Here is a 13,692-nt window from a genome sequence, read left to right on the forward strand (position 1 = left end):
TTGTGTACCACCTCAAATAGTGAAATGTACCACCAGTGGTACATGTACCACAGATTGAGAACCGCTGTTCTAGATGATTGTACACTATAATAGATAGCCAACTAAATAAACACAAAAATTTTATTTTTGTTACAGCCTGTATATAAGTTTACCTATATATACAGTGCATTACGCACCACCTTAAAAATTGGGCATTTTTGATGTCTCGAATTTCCTAAACCTGTTGTCCCATCTAAGTGATTTTTTTATAATAATATAGCCTGAGGCTATAGGTTACTGCCTTATGCTTGTCATGCACGGGGAGCTATACTGTAATATATATTATATCACATCGCTCTCTATAGTAATGAGTAATGAGTGAGACTGCACATACGGAACCATTAGTTCCCTGTCTGCAGGCTCACTCATTACTATAGAGAGAGATATGATATAATATACATATATTACAGTATAGCTCCCAGTGCATGACAAGCTTAAGGATGTAACCTATAGCCTAGGCTATATTATAAAAAAATCACTCAGATGGGACAACAGGTTTAGAAAATTCGAGACATCAAAAATGCCCTATTTTTAAGGTGGTGCGTTAATTTCTTGGAGAAGTGTATTGTAATTTAATGTAAATAATGTAATATCCAATAATTGTAATTTAATATAAAATTTATTTTTTATTTCCCACCATACATTCTCCACAGGTCTAAATATCGATGCTAGACGTCCACCGGAGGTCCTCTCAGGACGTTAGATGGACGTTCGGCAGCAAGACATTGGACCAAACTGGGACGTCCTATGAAGGTCCAATTGACATTCACTGAACGTCCCCTCTGACGTTAGGTGGACGTTTGGCAACGTGGCATTTGGACCAAAATAGGACGTCCTGTTAAGGTCCAAAGTACGTCCCTTCGGACCTTAAGTGGACGTCCAACGGACATTCGGTAGCACGACATTTGGACCAAAATAGGACGTTCCTTGGACGAAAACGGACCTCCCTAAAGTCCGTGAAGGACATCCTTGTGCTATTAGGGATGTATATAGTCTCTTTATTCTATTATATTCTACTCTATTTCAAACCTATTCTATATAAGTATCTACACATTACACCTATTATCATCATCATCATTCTCTTTGCCTTATCCCTATGCAGTGTCGGCTTCCCTAATTGCATTTCTCCACACAATTCTATCTTGAGTCATATCAATGTTAATCCCCTTTACCAACATGTCCTGCCTTATCGTCTTCTTTGGTCTTCCTCTCCTACTCCTTCCAGGAATCTGCACTTCAGCTATTCTTCGTATTGGGTGATTAACGTCTCGATGTTGAGCATGACCAAACCATCTTAACCCATGCTCTCTCATTTTGGCATCAATTAGTGCCACCTCTAGACTTCTTCTAATATAGTCATTTCTAATTTTATCCTTCTTTGTCACTCCACTCATCCATCTAAGCATTCTCATTTCCACCACATGCATTCGTTGTTCCGCTTTCTTTTTCACTGCCCAACATTCAGTTCCGTGCATCATAGCCGGTCTTATGGCTGTTTTATAGAATTTTCCCTTCAGCTTCATTGGAATTTTTCTGTCACACAACACACCACTCGCTTCTTTCCACTTCATCCATCCAGCCCTAATTCTACTGCATGCATCTCCATCTATTTCTCCATTACTCTGTAATACCGATAGTAGGTACTTAAAACTATTGCTTTTCAAAATCATTTCACCTATTATATTATATTTTACTTTATTCTATACTATATATCTATTCTAATCTATCTATATATTTCATTTAATCTGTTACATTCTACTCTATTCTGTTTTAAATCAAATACTTTATTAGTAAGTATTTACATATATATTACATCTATTCTATTATATTCTACTCTATTCTATTTCAAGTTTATTCTATACTATATATCTATTCTAATCTATCTCTCTATTTTATTAATCTGTTCTATTCTATTCTGTTTCAAATCAAACACTTTACTCAAACAAAGAAACCTAGGGAGTTTTTGTTGCTACGTAACGTACGCATCTCCGTATACGTAAAGCAACTAACGTGTCGTAGAGGATGAATGTTAAAATAGGTAGTTTTTGTGACTGCCTTAACGTAACGTAAAGCAAATCGTAAAGTCATTTTTAAATTCCGTTGACATTCAAAAAAATAAAACAATGTTCACACAATATACAATTAATATACAAATGTAAAAAAAGATAAATGAATGATGAAATTGTATGGTTTTAATTGCTTCTATTTAAATATAAAAATATTATTTTTCCTTAGGTTAAAATTTTTTTATTTTTGTTTATACCTACTTTTTAGTTGTAAATTATTGTATACCTACATCAGAATTCCAGTAGGTATAATGTAAATAGTGTGGTAATATTTATTTGAAAATTTTACTGAAACTAGGTCATTTGTTTATCTAGTTATTAATTGTGGTGATCACTGTATTTCTTAAATTAATACAAGATTTGTTTGTTTTGCTTTATTAATAGACAACTTAAAAACAATAAAATTTTAAATTTATTATGAAGTTCCGATTTCCAATTACAAACAGAATAATTTTACTCAAATAGACTAAACCAATAACCAATATAACCTTAAAATGTTTATAAACGGGTAGTACGCTGATGAAATATGAAATGTTCATTTTGTAGGTAATCGGGCAAGATCCTCGTGTGCATTCGGTGACTTTCGGCTCGATAGGGATGCGTATGAACCTACGAGCCGTTAAATACCGCTATGAATTCCACGATTTTATTGGTTAGAACTACCCACGTGATATCTGTGTTCGTATTGGTCAGAGTGACAATTGGTGACAATCAGCTGTTAGACATCATTATAATGTGATGGAATTTTTATTTTGATGTAAATAAATATTTATTACTGATAATTTGTATAAGCAAAATTATTGTACTGCACTGCACCTACAGTAACTCACAACCTCAATTCTGAAATGATACAGTCGCTACTCAATAAAACTGTAGCTTGTGTCAGTGACTCAATATTAGAAAAAAATTACATACTGAAAGTAAGTTACTAACTATAAGTCCTCTAAAATAGCATAAGCTATGTTTTGTGTTTCAGATATACCATACTTAAATAACAATAATCCTTTAATTATTTTGTGTATGATTTTGATATCAGCTAAAATTAATAAAGAAAACAAAACTCCTTGTTGCTTATTTCTTTGGCTGATAGATTTATTTCTTGAAGTTCAGCTATGTCGATTATTATTTTGTAATATCTGTCTAATTGTTTCAGGGTTACATCTTTTTCCAAACTGTCTTTCCACCTCATCTCTCAATTTTGGTGCACTTTTTTGGGATTATTTGCTATTTCTCTGACAATACATCTTATTGTTCGTCCGCTATAACTTTTCCCATGCGTCAGGATTCATTTTCAAGTAAAATAAGTCAAAACATTAAGGTGAAACGAATGTTGATGTGTATATTTATACATTTTGTATACTGTATACTATATACTACACACATCGGCGTACGTTTCACTTTATGTTTTGGCTTAATTTGTTTGAAAATGAATCGTGACACATGGGAAAAGTTGTAGCAGACGAACTATAGCTATTAGGACTTTGGAGACGGCTGCTCTGAAAAGTTCGTTTGATGTACATCCGTACAGCGTATAGCATCTCCCTATGCTTCATTTTCCTTGAATCTTTCCCTGCATAATGAGTTGGAGCAAATTGTGTTGGCCCATACATGGCAACATTTTTCATACGAATTTCTAGTTACATACAACCTATCTTTTCATGTCGTAAGGCCAAACCCAGTTATACCAGGAAATTGTCTCAGGCCATAGCATTATTCTCTACATATAAAAACTTAAGAAAGTGTGTCCTTTTAGGTGACACAACAGATCGAACACAACAAGCCATGTGTACCTTTTTCGGTACACAGTGTTGAGGACAGTGTGTATCTAAAAGAATACACTGGCGCTGGGAGTGTTAATTATTGCATATTTGAAACCCAAAACATAGCTTATGCTATTTTAGAAGACTCATACTAACTTACCTACTTTCAGTATGTAAGTTTTTTCTAATAAATATTGAGCCACTGACACAAGCTAGCTTTATTGAGTAGCGACTGCATCATTTAAGCTGTGAGCCCCTGTATATGTTTATCAATCGTGGCCTAGCTACACATTAAAATTGTTTCGTTGATCATTCCCTGCTTTGCTTTCTTCAGCGTTCACACTGATTTTTGTACAGCAGCTTTTGTAGCCAATAGTTACTCTTGTTTGTTTTCTAGATTTTTCCTAATCAGGACTTGATTTCTTTTTGGTTAGTTACTGTCTCCCTTCTCCAATAGAGAGAGAGTTTGGGGCTTATTATTCGTTAAAGTGTTGGAATGCTTGTGGGTTTTGATATATGTACATACTACCACAACTCTCAATACAAAATTTGATCAAACTAAACCGATAGTGTGACCACTAGATTTTTATAATTTGAACAAACTGCAGTTGTGGCGTCACTTCCTGAGTTTGCTCAAACTGTGATCAAATTATTTGATAGTGAAACCACGACTTTAAGGAATTAAGTAACATCAATTTAATTTGCAATAAAAAAGAACATGAAGATTTGACGATGCTTGTAAATAGGGCTTTTCATCGATTGTCATTTGTTTCGAGCTTCTGTCATATGTTGTATAATCTGTGTATAATATTAATATACACGGATTATACGACATATGACCGAAGCTCGAAACAAATGACTGTGAATGAAAAGCCCTATACATACACCCGATTTAGATAATTTAAGTGACAGAAATTTTTAGATTGTCTTGTCAAATATACCTACATGCAACAAAAAATTGAATCAAAATTTGCATAAAAAAAATTGAAGTGTTTTAAAAGTTTCAATATGTAAAAACATTGAACCGCAGAAACGGATTTTCTCCACAAAAAAACAAAAATCGTAGCAACATATTAATAAGTGATACATACGTTTAAAAATCCAAATGTAAATGAAATATGAAATTTCAGACATTTTAAAAGGACACAAGACACAAAACATGCCCTATATTTCACAAAATGCCGAAGAAAATCATAATTATATAATATAACATATAATTTCCCCTAAATTACTTTTCCCCATATCCAGTATATTTACTTTTATGTAAATTATCTGTTTTTAATTTTCATGCATTTATAATTTAATTTATAAGATCTATTCTAGTGCTACTGTGTTTGTATTGAACAACTGAAATAAATTAAAATAATATTATTACTATACAATAATAATTGTTTATATTTTTTATGAGATAAAAGAAATATTTTATGAGACTAGGTACAGTCTAGAAAGCAGGCTAGTAGAAACGAATAAATAGTGTTTTTTTAATCAATACTGTTTTTCAATATTGATTTTCTACCACACTTTTATTTCTATCACAAAAATTGTCAATTGTAAGATAAACAAGAAATATTTATCCGTTATCCTCGGTCAGCAGACTTGTTTTCTTGAAACGACACTTTGCATACAATATTGGTATGTATTTAAATATAAATATCCCGCTCTGTCATTCTTAATCATTTGACCAATACGAACACAGATATCACGTGGGTAGTTCTAACCAATAAAATCTTGGAATTCATAGCGGTTATTAACGCTTCGTTATGAACCTAACGTACCAGCTCGTAACCTTAGGTACGTAACACTTATCTCACTAGTACATATGGTCTAAAAAACCTAAGTTAAGGCGGCGCCAGATATGCGGTATTTGGCAAATACTGAACAAGTGCTTGCTAAATATCAAATATTTGAGTGCTCATGAAAGTGTTCGTTAAACGGCAAGCACCTTGCACCACATATTCGAGATTGTTCGTATATCGAGCCACTGTGGGAACAGCAAATATATTCTAAACGAACAAAAAAAGGTACATAATGGATAGTGATACAGAGTTTCTTATAAATTCATTATTCAATTTATTTAAATTTATTATTAAATAGCAGAAAAAAAGCAATTTGCATTCCATATTATGGGTTCATTTTCATATGCATCCAAAAATTGTAAAATACTTTCATTGGTCCACTCCATATTTATTATTTTCAATATTTTCTACACTCTGTGACAATAACTACAGTAGGAAAATGAAAGAATACCCATGAACGAACATATAAAACACGCTGTATTTTCCTGATGTCACCGTATCACACAAAAAATTGGCCATCGCAAGTATAAAATTATTATTACATGTACTTGCGCTGGGCAATTTTCTTTGTGACACGGTGACAGGAAAATACAGCGTGTTTTATATGTTCGTTCATGGGTATTCTTTCATTTTTCCGACTGTAAACTACTTTAATAAACGTTATAAACTTTAACCTAACCTAAAAAACTTGCTTGTGATTGCAAAAATATGTGGATGACACTACAAATATTCAAACGGCGAATATTTGTTTACTTTGAAGTGTTGAAAAGACCGACAACGTACGGGAACACGACAAATATTCGACAAGCACTAAAATTGGTCAATGCCAAATAACAAGCGACCCATCCACACTAATAGGCAAATAGCAAGCATTTGCTCGGTATTTGCCAAATACCGCATATCTGGCGCCGCCTTTATACGTATCGCGATACGGGAGTTCAACCATTAATGCGCAAGCGTATATGTCAAAAAGATGCGTTACGTTTACGTATTTGTGTGTGTGTGCACAAAAACTCCCTACTAACGACATTTAAAAGCTTCTAATAAAAAAATCATTGCATTGGTACTACTGAAAATATTGACATTTTTACAACATTTATTCCAAGTTCCTTCAATTTTTTTGAGGACAAGAAAATTTTGCTTTCAAGAAATTCACGAATTTATTGACGTCAAGTTAATAACGAACAAATATGGATGTCAAATTGTGCTTTGAGAACACGTCAAATTTGGACTTGAATAACTTGGTCAATTTATTGTTCAATTTATTGTTGATGTAAAGTGCACTTTAATCTTTCATTAAAAAAAGAAGAATTATTAGAAATAGTGGGAGTGTCTACTAATCTCATAAAATTTTGTTAAGTTTATTTCTACAAAATATTTTTATTTTGTACAATAAATAATTTTCTCATTTGCTATCAATACATTATAATGGTTTAAATAAATAAATATTGATTAGCGTAAGGTTTATGTTATTTTTATGTCTGTTTACTCAGTGGCGTAGCTAGCCCCACGGGGGCCCCATATCAAAGTTTGTCGCGGGGCCCTTTTCCCCGCGACAAAAGAAGCAAAAAGGCTTGTGTAGAATAGAATAGAAACATGTTTTATTGTCACTGAAAATTTTACAATTTTATGGACAAAGCTTACAAAAAGTCGAAAAAAAACAAAAACAAATACAGTTTACTGAAATTACATAAATCATCAATATTAGTACAAAATAAAAGATAATGAAATAAAACAAAAAAATATATTGCAAAATTTAAATAAATTGCACACTACATAATACAACCGTAGAAACTAATAAGTTCTGCGTATAGCACCCAAATATAAATAATAATAAACCTAATAAACTCTAAACCAAACTAGAAAAATAGATTTTGAATTGTCGAGACTCATTGTTTGAAAACAGATTAAGTTTTTTCAATCTAAGGATGAATGGACATTGAAAATGAGCTTAAACAAAGAAGCTCTGTTCTTATGGTATAAGGGTGAGCGGCAAGCAAATACACTTTTTCAAGAAATTAACGTATCACCTTAAAAATGGGTCATTTTTGATGTCTTGAATTTCCTAAACCTGTTGTTCAATTTAAGTGATTTTTTTAATCTGTTATAGCCTTATCCTTTAACAATATCGCTGTAATAATATTGTTCCTAGACAGGTAAATTGCCATTGTATACTGGATGTACCAATCAAACTGATTTTTTCTCTCAAAGTTCGCGTTACCCTGTGGCATATTTTAGCATTTATAAAATACTGAAATTAAAACCCAACTACATAATTATAGCCTCATGTTTTATTAACATTCTGAACAACTAGCCTTGTTTTTCGTCAATACAGGGTGTTTTTAAATAAGTATGGCAAACTTTAAAGCGGCCCATAAATTGCGTTCTTGCTCGACAGTTTTGTTAACTTTTTTTCTTAGACGAGCAAGTCTGTTCAAACAAAAATGACTATTGCATCATTTTTGCAAGCGTGCAAGAACGACAGTTTTCAACCCACAAACTTCCGTATTGCGTCATTTTTGTTCGAACAGACTTGCTCATCGAACGAAACTGTCGAACAATAATGCAATTTGTGGGCCGCTTAAGGGGTAATTCTACATGAAAAAATAATGACAGTTTGTGTTTGCTTTATAAACGTATGTCTGCAAATGCTTCGCCTCCGAGATAGGGGGTGTTAAAATTTTTCTTAGAATCTGACACTTTATTTATTGCCCTAAAACCGGTTAAAATATGCAAGTAAAATTTGGAAAGTTTTAAGAGGTAGTTATTGCGCATTTTTGATATACAATTAGTAATTTAATATTCACCATTGGCGCGCATACGGGTAATATGACCCTTATGTGCGCCAATGGTGAACATAAAATTCTTAATTGTAGGTATGTTAAAAAATGCACAATCACTACCTGTTAGAACCCACCAAATTTCATTTGCATATACAGTCGAACCCGCTTATTGGAATAGCCTTCGTGCCAAGCAAAAGTATTCCTATAACCGGGATATTCTAATAACCGATCATTTATGCCTGGTAGAAACGTTTCGGCAACTCAAATTTCTATTCCTTAAACCGGGATATTCCTATAACAGGTATTCTAATAAGCGGGTTCGACTGTATCAACCGGTTTTAGAGCAAATAATAAATCGTCAGTTTGTAAGATAAATCTCCACACCCCATATCTCGGACATACGTTTATAAAGCAACCTATCTTATCTTTATTTTTTCATGCAGAAATAACCCTTAAAGTTTGCCATACTTGTTTAAAAACACCCTGTATTGATCAAAAATAAGACTAGTTGTTAAAGTATTACATACCTAACTTCTTTATTATCCAACGTAAACGAATGAATCGAAAAACATAATGTTAAGAAAACATGAGGCTATAGTTAGGTTTTAATTTCAGTATTTTATAAATGCTACAATATTCCACAGAGTGACGAGAACTTTGAGAAAAAAATCACAGTTTGCAGTTTGTATATTAGATATACATAAATACAATTATAGATAAAGAACAGATTATACGAAAATATACCCAAACAATACATACTGTTTCAAATATTCAAAGATAAAGCGATTACAAAAGTTGCTATTTGGCATTATACATTATACAATAACTCACACACAGCTAACGGAATTGACAATGAGAGGTAGTTTGAAAACAAAAAAGCTCTGTTCTTATGGAGCAGAGAATATATAATAGATAAATACGATTTATATAGGTGTAGACGTAGATAAAGAATCCACTACACCAAAATGTTGATTTCCAAACAACATACACTGTTTCAAAGCATTTTAATAGTGAAATAATTGTAGAACACTTTGTTCAATTTTTGTAAGTGAAATTTTGTTTCGACATGTTGCGCTGGGGGCCCCTGAATGTCGGGGGCCCCGTATAATTGATACGGCTGATACGGCGGTAGCTACGCCCCTGTGTTTACTATTAATAATATTGGATATGAGCAGGTGCGTTGGTTTTGTAGTAATTTCCAGTCACTTCTGACAACTGAATTTTTCAAAAAAGAAATTACTAACGTCAGTGTCAAAAAAAATCTCGCGAGAGCGAATGTAGTATACTGACAGTTGGTTGGTTTATTTATTCAGTTTATTGATTTATTTATTATTTGTAAATGTACAAATGTAATTTGTAAAGTTGTTCATTCATTATTTAATTATTCATTCCATTCAATCAAATGGAAGTAAAACAAGAAGTTAGTGATGAGGTGTGTAAAGCTGAGATAGGTTATAACTCTGTAGGTGATGGTCTTTTGGATATTTGTAAAATTGAAGTAAAGGAGGAACCCAAGCCAGAAAGTGCATTTGATTTAAACTTACAAGAATTCCCCATAAACACTGAAATAGAACAAGAGGAACATAAACTTACGTCATGTGAAGATAGACAAACAAACCGAGAGGGTAAGTAAACTACAAAATTCTGTCTAAGTGCACGTTCAGTGTGGAGCGGTGCACGTTCAGTGTGGAGCGAAGAAAGAGTGCTAGCAAAGAAGTGCTAAACTAGAGTGGTAGCTGGTAGGTGCGCCAGACGAGAGTTTAGTTCTTTCCCACTCGACAGTCATAGATAGTTATTATTTTTTTTTTTTGAAAACTCATTGAAAATGTGGTACCTCCTAACTTGCGGAAAATGTTGGAGAATTCATATGATTAATCAATCCCGCGGTAATCAAGGTGAATTCTGCCATTTATTCAAAGAGCTACAGGAGGATCCCATCAAATTTCAAGCATATTTCAGGGTGAATATGGAGACTTTTGACTACCCACTCGAAAAAATCCAAAACAAATAATTAATAATTGGCTAAGACATGGAGTGATTTCAACAAGTACCCCATCTTACCTGCTGAATGCCTTACTGTTATTATTTATGTGTGACAAAGCCAAATAGAATAAATTCATTTTTTCGTGAACCTGTAACTTTAAGAAAAAATCCCGAAAGAGGTCGATTTTTATTTTTAAATTATGATTTTTGGCTATATAAATATATCATACTAGTGACGTCATCCATCTAGGCGTGATGACGTACTCGATGGTTTTTTAAGGTACTAGTACACTTTAGAAGACCAAAAATAATAATTTTTTTCAAGAATTTTTTTCTCAGAACCTTTATTAAAAATGAACATAAAACTTTTTACATATTAATATCTAACCCTTAAAAAATACAAAAAATATATCTTTTTTCATTTGTGCACGTACACTAATAGTCACACACAAGTCAGAATCTTCTTTTAATTTAACTTTTCTCTTATTTATTACTCAGTCAGCTAGAAATAAAATTGATGATTTATTTTTAATGTTAGAATATAATGACTTTCCCAGTGTTCTGTTATTGACTGAACACTGGCTAGAAGAAAATGAATACTTGTATATTCCCGAGTATTCCATGATTTCACATTTTTGTAGAACAAACTTTATACATGGGGGTACTGCTATTTTAGTACACAACTCTCTATTACAAGAACTGGCTTTTGTTCAGATAAATTATGAGGATCTTATTGAAGAAAAACAATTTGAATTTTCAGTTGCACAAATAACAAATTTTGATATCTATATTATTTGCATCTACAGATCTCCAGCAACCAGTGTCCAGATTTTTTTGGAAAGGCTGGAGAACTTGTTGTTGAGGATTCCAAAGTTTAGTCAAATAATCCTGACGGGTGATTTTAATATTGACTTTCTGAACTATGATTGCAATGAAGTAAAGAAAATAAAAAACTTACTCACTTGTTTTAATTTAAAAATGCATGTTAATGAAGCAACATGTGTCACTAAATTGTCTCAAAACTCTAATAGATTATTTCTGTTCTAACTTTGAGAAGGATTATGTTCAATGTATTGTATTTGACCCCAATCTGTCAGACTATAAGGCAGTTGTTGCTTCTATCAAAATTAAGAAATTTAGTAAAGGTAAAGATAGTGTAAATAAATTTAAAATTGGTCGCCTGTATAGTAAATCTAACTTTGGTAAATTTAGATTAAAGTGCGAGAGTCTTGACTGGTATTCTCTCCTATCACAATCGTCTGAGCCATTTAAATCATTTCATAATACAATATGTGAATTTTTTGAAAGGTCTTTTCCTAAACAAAAGATTAAAATTAAAAAAAGAAAACCTTGGATTACAAATGGCATTAAAAATTCCTGCAAAACCATGAGATCGCTCCATTATATCAAAAAATATTACCAAGATATTGTAAAGTCATTAGTCAAGTTACACAGTGTTTTTTGATCTCTGCTCGAATTATTGGATTTAAAGTGGTTTAAACTTATCCAAAATTTTCGTTCTTTTTGTGTATTGTTCTTCAAATGTATCTACGTTCATTGAAGAGATTAATTTTCTTGTTTTTGTTTGCAAGTCCAATCAATATTTGATAATATTATTTCATCTATTGTGTATACTCCTTATAAAAAGCTACTAATTAAGCCAAAAAAAGTGCCAACTGATAAGAACTTAATTGAGGTGATAGGTTTATTAGTCCAGGAATATTAGAACTGATATACTCACATTATATTAGCCCAGTGAAATTGGCATTATGGCTGCAAATAAGTGTTCAAAGTGCAATGAAGATATCAGTGATAAATCAGTGGCTTGTGACAGCTGTCATATTATTCTTCATCCGACCGAAGGATGTACTGGCTTAAGTGCTTCTGAACTTCGAGCTGTTGTAATCCAGAAGAGAACGTTGTTCTACTTTTGTTCTGATTGCCGACTGTCATTCAAAATATATATATATATATATATATATAGTGACTGTACACCCCGATATGGGGCTAAGTCGCGTAAGCTTTCTAGATCCTATTTCTTAGGAGGATCAGTCCCTTTTGCTTATGTTATCTTCTTAACGATTTCTCTCCATTTTTTCCTATCTCTAGTTTTTCCCCGCCATTCTCTGACTCCTGCGTTTTTTAAGTCTTCTTCAACTTCTTGCAACCACTTTGATCTTGGTCTTCCTCTTTTCTTTCTTCCTCCTGGATTCCATTCTATCATAGCATATGTCACTGCTTCATCTCCTGCCCGCCAGATGTGACCTAACCATCTAACTCTGCATTGCTTTATTTTGGTCACGATATCTTCTTTTAGTACTTTCTTAATCTCTGCATTTGTTCGGCTTCGATATTCATTTTGCTCTGTTCTGATTGGTCCCAGTATGGTTCTCATGATCTTTCTCTCCACTATTCTGAAGTTTTCTTCATCTTTTTTAGTCATCGTCATTGTTTCTGCTGCGTATAATAATATTGGTCTAATTATGGTGTTATACATTCTCATCTTGGTTTTAATAGACAGTATTTTGCTTTTAAGTAGTGTTTTATTTGCAAAATAAGCTTTATTCGCTGCCAATATTTTTTCTTTTATTTCTGTTATTCTTTCACCCGTTTTGCTTATTGTCACTCCTAGGTATTTGAAATGTTCTACATCTTCAAACTCTGAATTTCCTATTTTGGTTTTTCCTTTTATTGCTGGTTTCCCTAGTCTTAATATTTTCGTCTTTTCTTCATTTAATGTGAGTCCCATTGTCTCCCCTTTCTCTTTTATTTCTTCTAGCATTTCTTTCATTATGTTTCTATTTTTTGCAATAATAACAATGTCGTCTGCATATGCGATTATTTGTCCACCTCTTGTTCTTAGGTTTCCTTTGTTTATATTTCGTAGTACATATTCTAAAGCTAGATTAAACAGTGTCGTGGATAAGGCATCCCCTTGTTTCACTCCTTTATTTATAATGAATTCATCTGTCTCGCCTCTTTGCGTCTTTATGCTAATTTTGGTAGTTCTCATTGTTATATTTATTAATTTTCTGAGTTTATGTGGGATTTTTAATTTTTCCAGGGCAATCATTAGTTGTTTTCTCTTAATCGAATCAAATGCCTGTTTGAAATCGATGAATAGCATTTCTAATTGCAGTTTGTATTCATTTGCTTTTTCCATTATTTGTTTTATTGTGTGTATAGCATCTATTGTTGATCTTCCTTCTGTGAATCCACATTGGTACTGTCCCACTCTCTTCTTCGTGATCTTTGACAATCTTTT

General features: G+C 32.6%; 1 protein-coding gene across 1 annotated transcript in view; it reads left to right on the top strand.

Moving 5' to 3' along the window:
• The first annotated feature begins 9,530 nt into the window (after nucleotides 1–9,530).
• The window catches only part of LOC126886553 (zinc finger protein 287-like), a 64,764-nt gene continuing 60,602 nt past the window's right edge, over nucleotides 9,531–13,692 (top strand). The window contains exon 1 of the mRNA XM_050653508.1: nucleotides 9,531–10,069. Within this exon, the coding sequence (XP_050509465.1) occupies nucleotides 9,847–10,069 (223 nt within the window). The 5' untranslated portion in view covers nucleotides 9,531–9,846. The remainder of the gene's footprint in view (nucleotides 10,070–13,692) is intronic.

This window comes from Diabrotica virgifera, chromosome 6, assembly GCF_917563875.1.
Source record: "Diabrotica virgifera virgifera chromosome 6, PGI_DIABVI_V3a".
NCBI classification, from domain to species: domain Eukaryota; kingdom Metazoa; phylum Arthropoda; class Insecta; order Coleoptera; family Chrysomelidae; genus Diabrotica; species Diabrotica virgifera.